Source organism: Lithobates pipiens, unplaced genomic scaffold (genome assembly GCF_037356315.1).
Source record: "Lithobates pipiens isolate NorthernLeopardFrog02 unplaced genomic scaffold, aLitPip1_a1.2 Scaffold_19, whole genome shotgun sequence".
NCBI lineage: Eukaryota > Metazoa > Chordata > Amphibia > Anura > Ranidae > Lithobates > Lithobates pipiens.
The window spans coordinates 95947368-95959540 of NW_027507764.1; the positions used below are offsets into that span (position 1 = coordinate 95947368).

At 44.0% G+C, this 12173-nt stretch overlaps 1 protein-coding gene across 1 annotated transcript in view; it reads right to left on the minus strand.

The window, feature by feature from the left end:
- Positions 1-1017: 1017 nt before the first annotated feature.
- CUL2 (cullin 2) overlaps positions 1018-12173 on the minus strand; it is a 154524-nt gene continuing 143368 nt past the window's right edge. Inside the window, exon 21 of the mRNA XM_077491103.1 lies at positions 1018-1661. Within this exon, the coding sequence (XP_077347229.1) occupies positions 1530-1661 (132 nt within the window). The 3' untranslated portion in view covers positions 1018-1529. The remainder of the gene's footprint in view (positions 1662-12173) is intronic.

The following is a 12173-nucleotide window of genomic DNA, read 5'->3' on the forward strand; positions in this document are numbered from 1 at the left end:
AGGTTTTCATTATTAGATATAGATGCTTCCAAGAAAACTTCAAGATTAACAAAGGCATTTTTGCTGGTCCACCGATCAGATATGTCATCAATGACAAGTGGTTCGAAGATCTGTTAGTGAAGCCTGAGAAAATCATCTGGAAAGCATTAAAGGATGTTGAGAATTTTCTTGGCATCTACAGTTGAGCATCCTACATTCAGCTGGTTGACACTTCCTACAGCATACAAGACAATGAAGTGCAACATGTCACTGAAGATTTATTTTGTGCATTCACACTTAGACTTCTTTCCTGAAAATCTAGGTGCATTCAGTGATGAACATGGTGAAAGGTTTCACCAGGACATTTCCACAATGAAAAAATGGTATGAGGGCAACAGGAATCCATCAGTGCTGGCTGACTATTGTTGGTCATTGCAGTCAGATGCATCAGACACGGAGTACAAATGGAAATGGATCACAAAATGTTTTTTAGGAAGCAAAACTTTTGGGAAAAAAAAAAAAAGTTGTACAGGGTTACTAGCCAACTTGGTAAATCTAAAAACATAGTACAGAGATTACAAACAGCTATGTAGTTTGAAAATTTGCCTAAACAATTCATTCCATTTATATTCAATCAGGTTGATTTTCACTCTATGTAGATAATATACCTAAAGGAGATGATGCAATCAGATTGCAATGTGCAAGGGGAGATTTCCTTTAGCTTGTGCCAGAAGTAACCTGAAGTCTTGTAGTTTCTAGTCTAGACCTAACATATCACTTTGCAGCTTCCGAGTCTGCGGCAACTGCCAGGCGACCTCTGGCTCCCTGACACAAGTACCAGGTTTAAATCTGGCAAAAGACATTACAATCCAACTGCACAATCTCCTTTATTGTAAGAGAAAGTAACACTAAAAAGGAGCAAATAGGTCTGTCATAAGACTATACAAATTTAGGATAGAACATACAAATTCATTAAATTTGCCTTGTTTCTTAATGCTGCCTCCCTTCCTTTGCATCAATTATACAAATACACAGAACATTTCTTTATTTTTTAATATGACAAGCAGCAATATCATGTTTGCCATTTTTGTACATTTTAAAGTAGATACAGTTATTAGGTTTTTTTTTCTTGTAATATTACAATATTTAGTTTTGACTTTAAGTCTTTTAAGATACTTTAAAAAAAAATGAACACATCAAATGCAAACGTGGAGAAGGGGAGAAAAAATATTTTTACCCAAAAAAAAAATCTTTAAAATTAAAAAAAAAAAAAAAAAAAAAAAAAAAAAAAAAATCCACATTCCAGAAATACTTCACTCATTCCTTTTAGTAGAGCTGTAAGAAATGTTATAATGGCATGAGCTGGAAATATTTATAGGCATCTTCACGGACGCTCATGACACTGGTGGCACTGGTGATGTTGTAAACAGCAGAAAAACTGAGACTGCCAGGTGATCAAATATGGAGGCAAAGGCCTGCTTCTTCCAAATGGAGCACACCAAAACTGACGGCGATGACGTCCTCTCACACACGCCAATCTGACAGTGGCATCATGCCACGTAGCTGTATTCATCTGCTGAGGCTTGGCTGCGCTCTATATACTGCTTGTCTATGAGGACCTCAATGCACTTTTTAATCATACTGATGCTGGGGTTGAATCGAGCTCTGGATTGGCTGATCACCTGAGAAGAAACAAACGCTCATGAAAATATGAAGGGTTTAGGAAGACAGAAAATATAAAAATAGGTAACAGGTACATTCATTTTAGAAATCTCCTTACAGTAGTCATGATTGATTAAAAATGATGACCAATTCTCACAACACTATCCAAGTTCTCCAAAGCCTGGCAACCATGGATAGGAGACCATCTTCAGATTGATCTTGACACAAGCTTTCTCATACGCTAAATACCCGCTCTTAATAAGACTAACCAGAAGACAGAAAGACATTTCTGCCTCCCCACCCCAATTCAATGCTGAGACAAGGTCTTCTAGTCCACAAGAAGAGGATGTCTTGATTTACACTTAATGGCAACAACATCTGACCAATGAAACAATATATTAAAAAAACTGTAAATAATTTGTTAGTATAGTTGAAAAACAGACCAGTTGTACTGGGTCCAAAGATGAACATTAATGAGTACTGTATATAGATGGATGGCAGTCAGATTAACAACCAGCAAGTAAAGGTAAAAAAAAGGGGGAGGCCTCGGTCAGTATAGTATGAAGTATAGACACAAAGGCTCTGATCAGGTCTCCCTGTCAGACCCTTAATTCACCCATATGGACTGGTGGGTGTAAACAGACTTGTGTCCATCTATACCCGTCTACCTGCAATCTGATTTGGTCTGATAAAAAACAAACAGAAGGCAATCTGTCCCCTTTCATTTAGGCTGATCAGTAAACCGACACACCTGGCCACCCATAGAGCATAGAGGGCTCTGCCCATGTCCACTCTGCCGGAACTGAGAGGACGCAGACCAGTCATCCGCCCACTCCGATTAGCAGGGGATCGGCAGACAGATCCCCTGCTAATCTAATCGGAGTCCAGCCCATGCAGAAGGAGACTTAAGTGGAAAATTATGCATTAGTTTGGGAATTATTGGTTTGAAAACATTTTTGTATAGATTGTTGAGTATCTATGGACGTTTAAGTATTTTTGGACCCATGGTTCCTTACATAGGGAGGCCTCCAGCCATTCCACGCAGAAAACATAAGACAATTGGTCTATATAAACAAAGAAATATAGTGTGAAGTCCTGGATAGAGCCACTTGTGTAGGATAGGTTTCCTTGCTACAAGGTATATGACAATATGGAGTTGTTTGCAGCCTCTAAAAATTGATGCCTGGGATGTCAATTAGGCCAAAAAAGTGCCCATTTGGGAGTAAAAGGTCATTTTAGGAGTATGTGGTAGCATAGCAGACTACAGAGTTTCAAAATCATCTATTCTTGGTGCACGTTCAGAAAACATGGAACAGGTGTGCATCTAAATGTCCACATTTTGGACAGCAAGATGAGAAATTTAGATCTATGAGGTAGGAGTGATCTGGGGATATATAGGAGTGGTGAAAAAGCACTGTGGCTTGGACCATTCCCAAGACAGACAATAATTTTAAAGGAGAATTAGCTTCGAACTGGGGAAAATTCTAGTGGCTTTCAGAAGAAATTATATAGCATGGGTGTCAAAGTCCATTTCATCAAGGGCCGCATTAGCAGTATGGTTGCCCTCCAAGAGCTGGTTTTATATGGGGTGGGCTACAGAGTGCAGACTCCATGGGTGTGCTGTGTACAGAGTACAGGGTTTATCAGTGTGCAGTGCACAGTGTGCAACGCGCGCGCGCGCCCCCCCCCCCCCCCCAAATCTTTCTTGTATGTCTCTTTCCTACCTGGTTCAACTCTAGTTCCCCCCTGTGTGGGCAGCTCTACTACCTGTGTATTTGCCCACTGCGAGTGTGTGCAGGGACCTGTTGATTCCGGGAGGCACTGAGAGCAAAGCTAGATTCTGTGCTTACAAGTGACAGTGGGGAGCAGGAGCAGAGGGTGAGAGCTGGAGGTGGTCACATGACAAAGCTTTGCTGGGTGGATTTGGCTGTGGGTTTTGTCTTTGACACGTTATATAGAGTAAAAATTGCTTTTTTTACTTGGATTAGGATATCCTAAGAGCGTGTCTAAAAAATGTTCCCAATCCTTTGTGTTTATCAGAGCTCTTGATACAGTGCAGGTGGTTGTCACACTGGCAGCAGAGTGCCGCTGGTTACACAGGGATAGCCAAAAACTCGTAATGTGGAGAACTGAGCTATTAGTTTGACTGCACAATGCAGGAGAAGACCATGCAATCATCCCCTTCTCTATGAGCTAGTACCTTGTTAATCCTCTGGATCCCGCTTCTACACTCCAAATATCCCAGGCAGGGCACAGAGGCGAATTTCTTCTAAAAAAAACACTACATAAAACATCCAATATGTTTACATATTTAGGGACTAAAGACGCAAATAGGAATAGGTGTGACAGGACTTAGTGTTCAGCTTTGACACCAAAGTATGAGAGCTTTGCCTTTCAGAATGACCTGGTATTTGGTAAAGATGAGAACATTTGGGAAGTTGTTGCAGGTATATGCACTCCTAGGTGCCTGAATCTCATACCTGCAGCATTTTACTTACCTTCAAGCGGCAAAGTCTCTTTAAAATGTAATCGGTCATAAACTACAACTACACTATTTAACCGAGATGAAAGCAGTCCATTTATAAATTACAACCCAGTAAAGCTGAACAGGGCTGCCATCAGGGGCTACAGCCCATACAAGTGTAAGGGGCCCAGGGCCTGGTCCCTCAGGATGCTGGGGCCCAAGTTGATACCTCCCCTATGCTCTTTACCCCCTCCCATGGGTGCTGCCCACTGCACTGACTCCTGACTCCCGGCGAGTGGCGTAGCATGCTGGGGGGGGGGGGGGGGGGGGGGAGTTGTTGAGCTCGACATGCACAGAAATGAATGACCCCCCCCCCCCTCTGGAAAAACTGTGGCTAAATCTATCTGTTCATCTCCTCCCTCTCCTTTGATGGTCACTGAGCTGCTCGGTCCCTGGGCTAAGTGTGCAGTGACAGGCAGCTCAGAAGGTTGCGGCTGTCCTGGAAGGACATGCTGCTCCATCCCCTCCAGCATGCCTGAGCAGCATGACAGACATACCCCCCTCCCGCCCCTCGCTCCCTGCTCGTGTGCTACTGCATCTTTGACAGGGATGTATGGGGCAGGAAGATTAAGCAGCCAACAGCCACATTGAGAGAAGTCACTGACTGGAAGACCCCTGGGGACCACACACTTGAGAGCACTGTGACCAGACCCTGCCCCCTCTCTCCCCGGCCCTCCCCGACTCTCCCTGACCTCCCCTTACTCCCTGCTCTCTCTCCCCCAGCCCTGTATCTCTGCCCCTCTCTCCGCCTGCTCTTTCTGCCTTGCTCCCTCTCTCTGCCATCTCCCCCATCTCCCTACCCTCTTCCTCCATTTAACACTGGCAGAAGTGAACACATTCATCACAAAAGAAATAAAAATAGGATTTTTATAACAGCTTACCTGTAAAATCCTTTTCTTGGAGTACAACACGGGACACAGAGCCAGATTTATTATTGTATGGGTTATATGACACCCTCAGGTGAGGGAAATTGGCACAGACAGGAAGTTCAATTCCCCATATAACCCTTCCTTTTACCGGGAGTACCTCAGTTTTGTAGCAAAGCAATACACATGTAACCAGGAAGAGGGGAGGGACCTGTGTCCCGTGATGTACTCCAAGAAAAGCATTTTACAGGTAAGCCGTTATAAAAAAAAAATCGTATTTTCTTTATTGTACATCACGGGACACCGAGCCACAGTTATTATTGTATGGGATGTCCCAGAGGAATGCCACCTGAGGGGAGGGGACACAAACAAAAGTAGGGTGCAGTCAGACCCGAGGACCTATACTGCCACCTGCAGTACACTGCGCTCAAAGGCGATATCCTCATGCCTTCTTACATCCACCTGATAGAATCTGGTGAATGTATGGACTGAAGACCAGGTTGCAGCCTTGCAGATTTGAGCCATGGAGGCTTGGTGATGCACTGCCCATGAAGCACTAACAGCCCTGGTAGAGTGCGCTTTGATTTGAAAAGGTGGAACTTTACTCTTCAAGCCATAAGCTTGAACAATTACTTGCCGATTTAATTTGGCAACAGTGGATTTCGACGCTGCCTGTCCTTTCCTAGGACCTTCAGGCAACAGAAACAAAACATCTGTTTTCTGAATTTGAGCAGTTGTCTTCAAAGATTTTGACTGTTCTCACTACATCCAAAGAATGTAGTGACTTTTCTTCCTTGGAATAGGGTTCTGGAAAAAACTAAGGTAAAACAATGACCTGGTTTAGGTGAAAACCTGAAAGCACCTTTGGCAAAAAGCTAGGATGAGGACGCAATACTACTCTATCCTTGTGAATGATTAAATATGGCTCTTTACAAGAAAGAGTCACCAATTCCGATACCCTTCTTGCAGAAGAAATGGCTACCAGAAAAACTAGCTTCCTTGTCAAAAGGACCAAAGGAATATGTCGTATTGGCTCAAAAGGCTGTTTCTGTAATGCCGACAGAACTAAATGAAAGTCCCAAGGGTGCTGCAACCGGTGGATTAAGCCACGTTACCCCCTGTATAAAGCTTCGGACCAAAGAATGTGAAGCAAGCGGACGTTGAAACAAAACCGATAAGGCCAAGACTTGGCCCTTGATAGTACTCAAGGCCAGTTTCATCTCTAGCCCCATTTGCAGAAAGGCAAGAATTCTACCTATGACATACTTCCTAGGATGACAACCCCTGGATTCACACCTAGAAACATATGCCTTCCAGACTCTATAATAAATTATTCTGGAAGCTTCCTTGCATTAATCAAGGTAGATATCACTGAGCCTGAAAGCCCGCGAGTCTTCAGAATGTGGGTTTCAATAGCCAAACTGTTAAATTTAATGTTTGTAAGTAGGATGGAACACTAGTCCCTGCGATAACAGGTCTGGACCTGGTGGTAGGGTCCATGGGGCCCCTACCACCATCAATTTTTCTGCATACCAAGATCTTCCGGGCCTCGAACTACCAACTTCCTTTCCCGCTTGATCCTGCAAAGGAGTCAAGGTAACGCATCTGTTGCGCATACGAGTGGATCCCTTGTTTCTGACACCAAGTTGTCGACTTTGTTGTTGAACCTGGACGCAAACAGATCTACATCCGGGATCCCCCATCTTTGGCACATAGCCAGGAAGACATTGGGGTGAAGGGACCATTACCCTGGGAACAACTGCGTATTTGTATTGTATTTGGGCGGAAGGACCAAACCGGCCACAACATGTACAAAATCCAAACATTCACAGGGCAATATAAAGTAGCGACATTCTGAATACACGGCATAGTACAACTGCAACACAGGTATCTCCTGATAGTAACATGTAACATCATGCCGTTTAGGTCCGGCCAGGTCTCTCCCCCCCTTTTTCTTTTTTCCCATTAGTTGTAGAAGGATGTAAGAAAGCCCAGGAACTCCAACAGAGCCCTGAGGTGCCAAGGAAGCCAAAGCTAGATAGAAAAACAGTGAATAGAAGAGGAAGTAGGAAGGGAGAGGTAAGTAAAGGTCAGGCGGGGGGCAGGAGGAAGGAGACTGGGGGGGGGGCGGGGCATGGGAGGGGGGTACCCACGAGCATGGGTGTCCAGAATACTCATATTAGGTGAACAGTCGAACTAATGGTCACGATATCATCCACTTCACGGTGGGTGATCTAGGGGCATCCGTAGGGCCTGCCCCTCTTGTGAGAATTTAAATACATTCCAAAGCTGCCATGTCTTAGTATATAACTCCTGTCTGTGTTGGCTCGTCAGGACAAGGTCTTCCATCTTATTAACGTCTTCGACTTTCCTGACCCAAGCATTCAGAGTAGGCGGGAGCGGGGATTTCCAGGCAAGGGGAATGCATGCCTTCGCCGCATCTACCAAATGTCTGATCAAAGACTTCTTATACAAGCGTGTGGGTATGTCGTTAACATGAAGCAGGAAGAACGCCGGATCATCCGGGATTACATAATCAGTGAATCCCTGCACAATCCGACGGACCCACTCCCAAAAACATCCAAGTCTAGGGCAGGATCAAAAAATATGCAACAGAGTCCCCGTCCCCTCCCGGCAGCGCCAGCATTCATCCGACACCGCCGGGAAAAATTTACGCAAAACTACCGGGGTCCTATACCATCTCGTGAGGAGTTTGTAATTCTTCTCCTGCACCTTAGTGCAGATTGACGATTTGTGTGTAAACAGCACAATTTTCTGCTTCTGTAGATCTGTGAATGTGCAATTCAGTTCCCTTTCCCATTTAATGAGACTTGGGAGCTGATAGCCTTCCGGCGGAACATTAAGTATCGTATATGTTAAGGACAGAGTGTGAGCCACCAACCCCGTTCCGGAGCATAGATCTTCTATGGGTGTGGGAGAAGAAGACGCGGCCCTAGGCGGCGTTAGGGTGTCTAAAAAGTGTCGCAGTTGTGCTGTTCTCAAAAAGTCCAGACGGTAAGAGCCAGTCGGGTCTGTCAGTTCTGCAGTCGTTTTCCAACGTCCCGCTACACTAAAATGTGAGGCTAGATAACACCCCGAATGCCTCAGGGTTCGGAATGCTGCATCAGATGTGCCCGGGGGGAAACGTGGGTTGTCTAAAATCTGGCAGAGGAAGTTCCCCTGGGGGCGTGACCGGATGCGAGCGTTGAGGTGCCGAAACGAGGGGACGCTGCGAAGCTGTGACACCACCAAAGCGAGAGTAACGGTACATTCGGTTGACCGAACGGCGCAACAGTGGAGGTATGTGAAGGTCGCCACAGGAAGCTCTCCCATAGAGGAACATTGATCCCCACGTAAGAAACCGTGTGAGAGAGGGAATCAAAGCGAAGGGAGGGATTGAGTGATACCCCCCCCCCCCCCCCCGGTGGAAGAGACGTAAGATCTGAAGGTATGACCAGGAAAAGGGGGGTGGAGGAGGCGACCACACATAATGGATCACAAACATTACGTAGTTCCAAAGATAAGGCTGGTCACTCGACCGGGCTGACAGGCGTTGCTGCTGCTGCCGCTGCTTCTAAACTGGAGCGATATGCCCATACGCCTAATCAGACTCCAAACCAAACACCCAAAAAGAACGTGCAAGTCGGAGAGGGGCGGCCGCAGAGTACTGCAGCCGTGCAAACGGTCGGAAGGAAAAGCCAGGGCTTGACGACCGAAATAGAGCCGACAAGTTTAAATAAAGCAATATGTGTGGCAGTCCGGTCGGACACTACGGGTGTAATGGGTGGAATATCGGAAGCACAAGCGTCCGTGAGTAATCTCTCCTTAGAGAGGGGGACTGGACGGGACACTGAGATAAGTACAGAAGGAGAAATTTGGGCAAAAGGTAAAGAACCATCACTAAAAGAAATTCTTTCTGCGGTGAATACATGTAAATTATCATTGGATGATGTATCAGATCAATTAAAGCAGATAAGAGAAGATGGGTTAAATCTTAAAAATGAAGTACAGAAAACTGCGGCCCGTATATCAGATATGGAGGAGAGAGTCAGCCAGGTGGAGGATGATGTACTCCCGCTGAAACAGGAGATGCAAATGATGAAGGGCCAGTTAAATTTGTGTATGGCTAAAATGGACAATATGGAAAATACTATACGCAGGAAAAATATCAGAGTCTTAGGTTTTCCGGAGAAAAGTCAAGGCAATGATCTTGAATTTATGGAAATATGGATAAAGGATAAAGTAGGGAGTGAGAAGCTATCAAGATTTTTTGCAATCGAAAGGGCGTATAGAATTCCGTTTAGGATGGTGGAAGGAAGAAGTCATCCTAGACCCATAATCATCCAATTGCTGTCCTATAGAGATAAAGTTGTTATCCTTCAAAGAGCAAGAGAACTGCGTAATCTTGAATATAATGGGATAAAGATTTCATTGTATCCGTATTTTTCCCCAGAGCTGCAAGGACAGAGAGCCAAGTTTATAGAGTGCAAAAAGAAATTGCAGAGTCTTAAAGTGAATTATGCATTGCTTTATCCGGCAAAGTTGAGGGTATCAGCATTTGGGGAAAACATATTTTTTAATAGTCCAGAAGAAGCTAAGTCGTGGTTGGAGGAAAATAAATGTCTGCTGCAACAGAGGGGAATGCTGTAATATGAAAACAGAAAGAAAATGGACATTTTTTTTCTTTTTTTTTCTCTTTTTTCCGGACTAAGAGGGAATGCCCCCATATTGCTCTGTTTGTCTCCCTCCCTCTCTTCTTCCCCCCTTCCTTTTTTTTTTTTTTTTTTTTTTTTTCGGCAGTAATGTGGACTATTTTTTGTTATAGAAATAAGAGTAATGGGAGTGGGTGGGTAGGGCGAGTAGGTGGGGAGGATATATCACCCTGGGAGGTAAAAACGGTCATGTTGGAAGCCCCTTAGAAGGGCCCCAAGTGGGGCATGGGAGGGTTGGGGAGGGGAAAGAAAAAAGGGATGGGGAGTATGAATGGATGAATGATAGCGAGAGAAAGGAGGTTGAAAGGATAGGAAAGGATATAGGTAGGCATGGTAAAGGATTATTAATTGCACAAAAAATATTTAAGTATAAAGTTGATGTGTGAAATTGCATTAAATACGGTGGTCAGTGAAAAAGGGCACAAGAAAATGAAATTAAGGGAGGCACAAGGAAATAATATTGTTCAATTTATATAAAATGTGTGTAAAATGTGCATAAGAAATATGGTAAATATGAGATACAAAATATGTGTGGGACTAAAATTTTGGAGCACAGGGGAAAAAAAAAAAAGTAAGGGGGGAGATCACGTGTGAAAACACAGAGAAAGCACGTAGAATGGAGAATAAAAGTATGATATTGTGTTTTTAGGCTTTAAATATGAGAGTAAGCAGTAAGGTAGGGAACTTCACTAAAAAGGTTAAAATCTGTTCTTGGAATGTACGGGGGGTGAAGGAACAGCTGAAGAGACGTGCGTTATTTTCCATGGGGAATATGGGTAATTATGGGATGCTCTGTTTGCAGGAGACCCACCTGGACCGAGATACAATCAGTGTGCTAAGACACAGAAAATATAGGATACAATATCATTCTACATACACCTCCTACTCAAGGGGAGTGAGTGTCTTAATAGATCCTGGGTCGGGTCTAACCTGCAGGCAGAGCATCATAGATGTTAAAGGGAGATATGTGTTCCTTTTTTGTGGTATAGAAGATAGAGTATGTGTGATTGCAACTGTGTATATCCCACCACCATTTAATGCAGAAATATTATATGAACTGCTGAAGTTTATAAAGGATAAGCCTGGAATCCCAGTCATAATAGCAGGGGACTTTAATATGATAATGGATCAAAAAATAGATAGGTTCCCACAGAAGGTCGGTAGTAGGGAGGGACCTAATGGGTTGTTATTTCAATTCTGTGAAGAAACAGGTTTTGTGGATATATGGAGAAGGTGGAACCCCTTAAAAAAACAGTATTCTTGTCACTCTAAGACGTACTCCACCTTGTCCAGGATCGATATGGTGCTGTGTAATGAAGAGGCTCTGGGGATGGTGGAGAAAGTGGAGTACGAGCCAAGGGGGATTTCGGACCATTCACCGGTAATGTTTTTAATGACAATAGGGAGAGGATGTAGCAGAAGGGAATGGAAGATAAATCCATTTTGGTTAGAACTAATGGATAATATGGAGGGGGTAAAAGAAAATCTAAAAGAATTTTTGAGCATAAATGTGGGATCTACGTCCCTGGGAATAATGTGGGATACCTTGAAAGCCTTCTTAAGGGGGGAACTAATAAAAAAGATATCGCAGATTAAGAAGAATGGGTTAGCAAAGGGAATAGAAGCAAAAGAAAGGGTAAGGAGGTCAGAAGAGAGGTATATAAGGGCCCCCTCAGAAGAAAGCTCCAAGGAATGGGAGGAAAATCAGGTAGAATATAAAAGACTTATATGGGAGAAAGAGGAGAAGAAAAGGCAGTTCCAGAGGCAGTCCTTCTTTGGCGAAGGGGAACAAGTGGGGAGGGTATTGTCATTGATTGCTAAATCAAATAGTTCGTCCCCAATAATACCGGCGATATTGGACAGGGAGGGGGGTATGAGGAAGTCAACACCTGAAATAGTGGAAGAGTTTAGAAAATATTATGAGGAACTATATAAAGTTTCAAACTCCGAAGTAGAGGGGGAGATGCAGGAATTTTTTGGGAAAATAACATTACCCAGGCTGTCGGAGGAAGATAGGGAGGGCTTGGAAGCACCATTGACCCTGGAGGAGCTACAAAAAGTAACAGCAGAAATGACAAATCAGAAAGCCCCAGGTCCGGATGGACTGCCGATAGAGATTTATAAAAAATTTGGGGAGATACTTTTACCGGCTCTCCTACAGGTGCTCAACGGGGCTTTTGAAGCGGGACAGCTGCCGCAATCAATGATGGAGGCCACAGTGGTGGTCCTAGCAAAAGAAGGGAAAAACCAATTGGAGACCGCATCATATAGACCTATATCGTTACTGTGTTCAGATGTCAAAATCTTGGCAAAAGTACTTGCAACAAGGGTAAAAAATATAATATCAAAATTAGTACATCAGGACCAAACTGGGTTCATCCCAGGGCGGTCCACAAATATGAATGTGAGACGTGCCTATTTAAACATTCA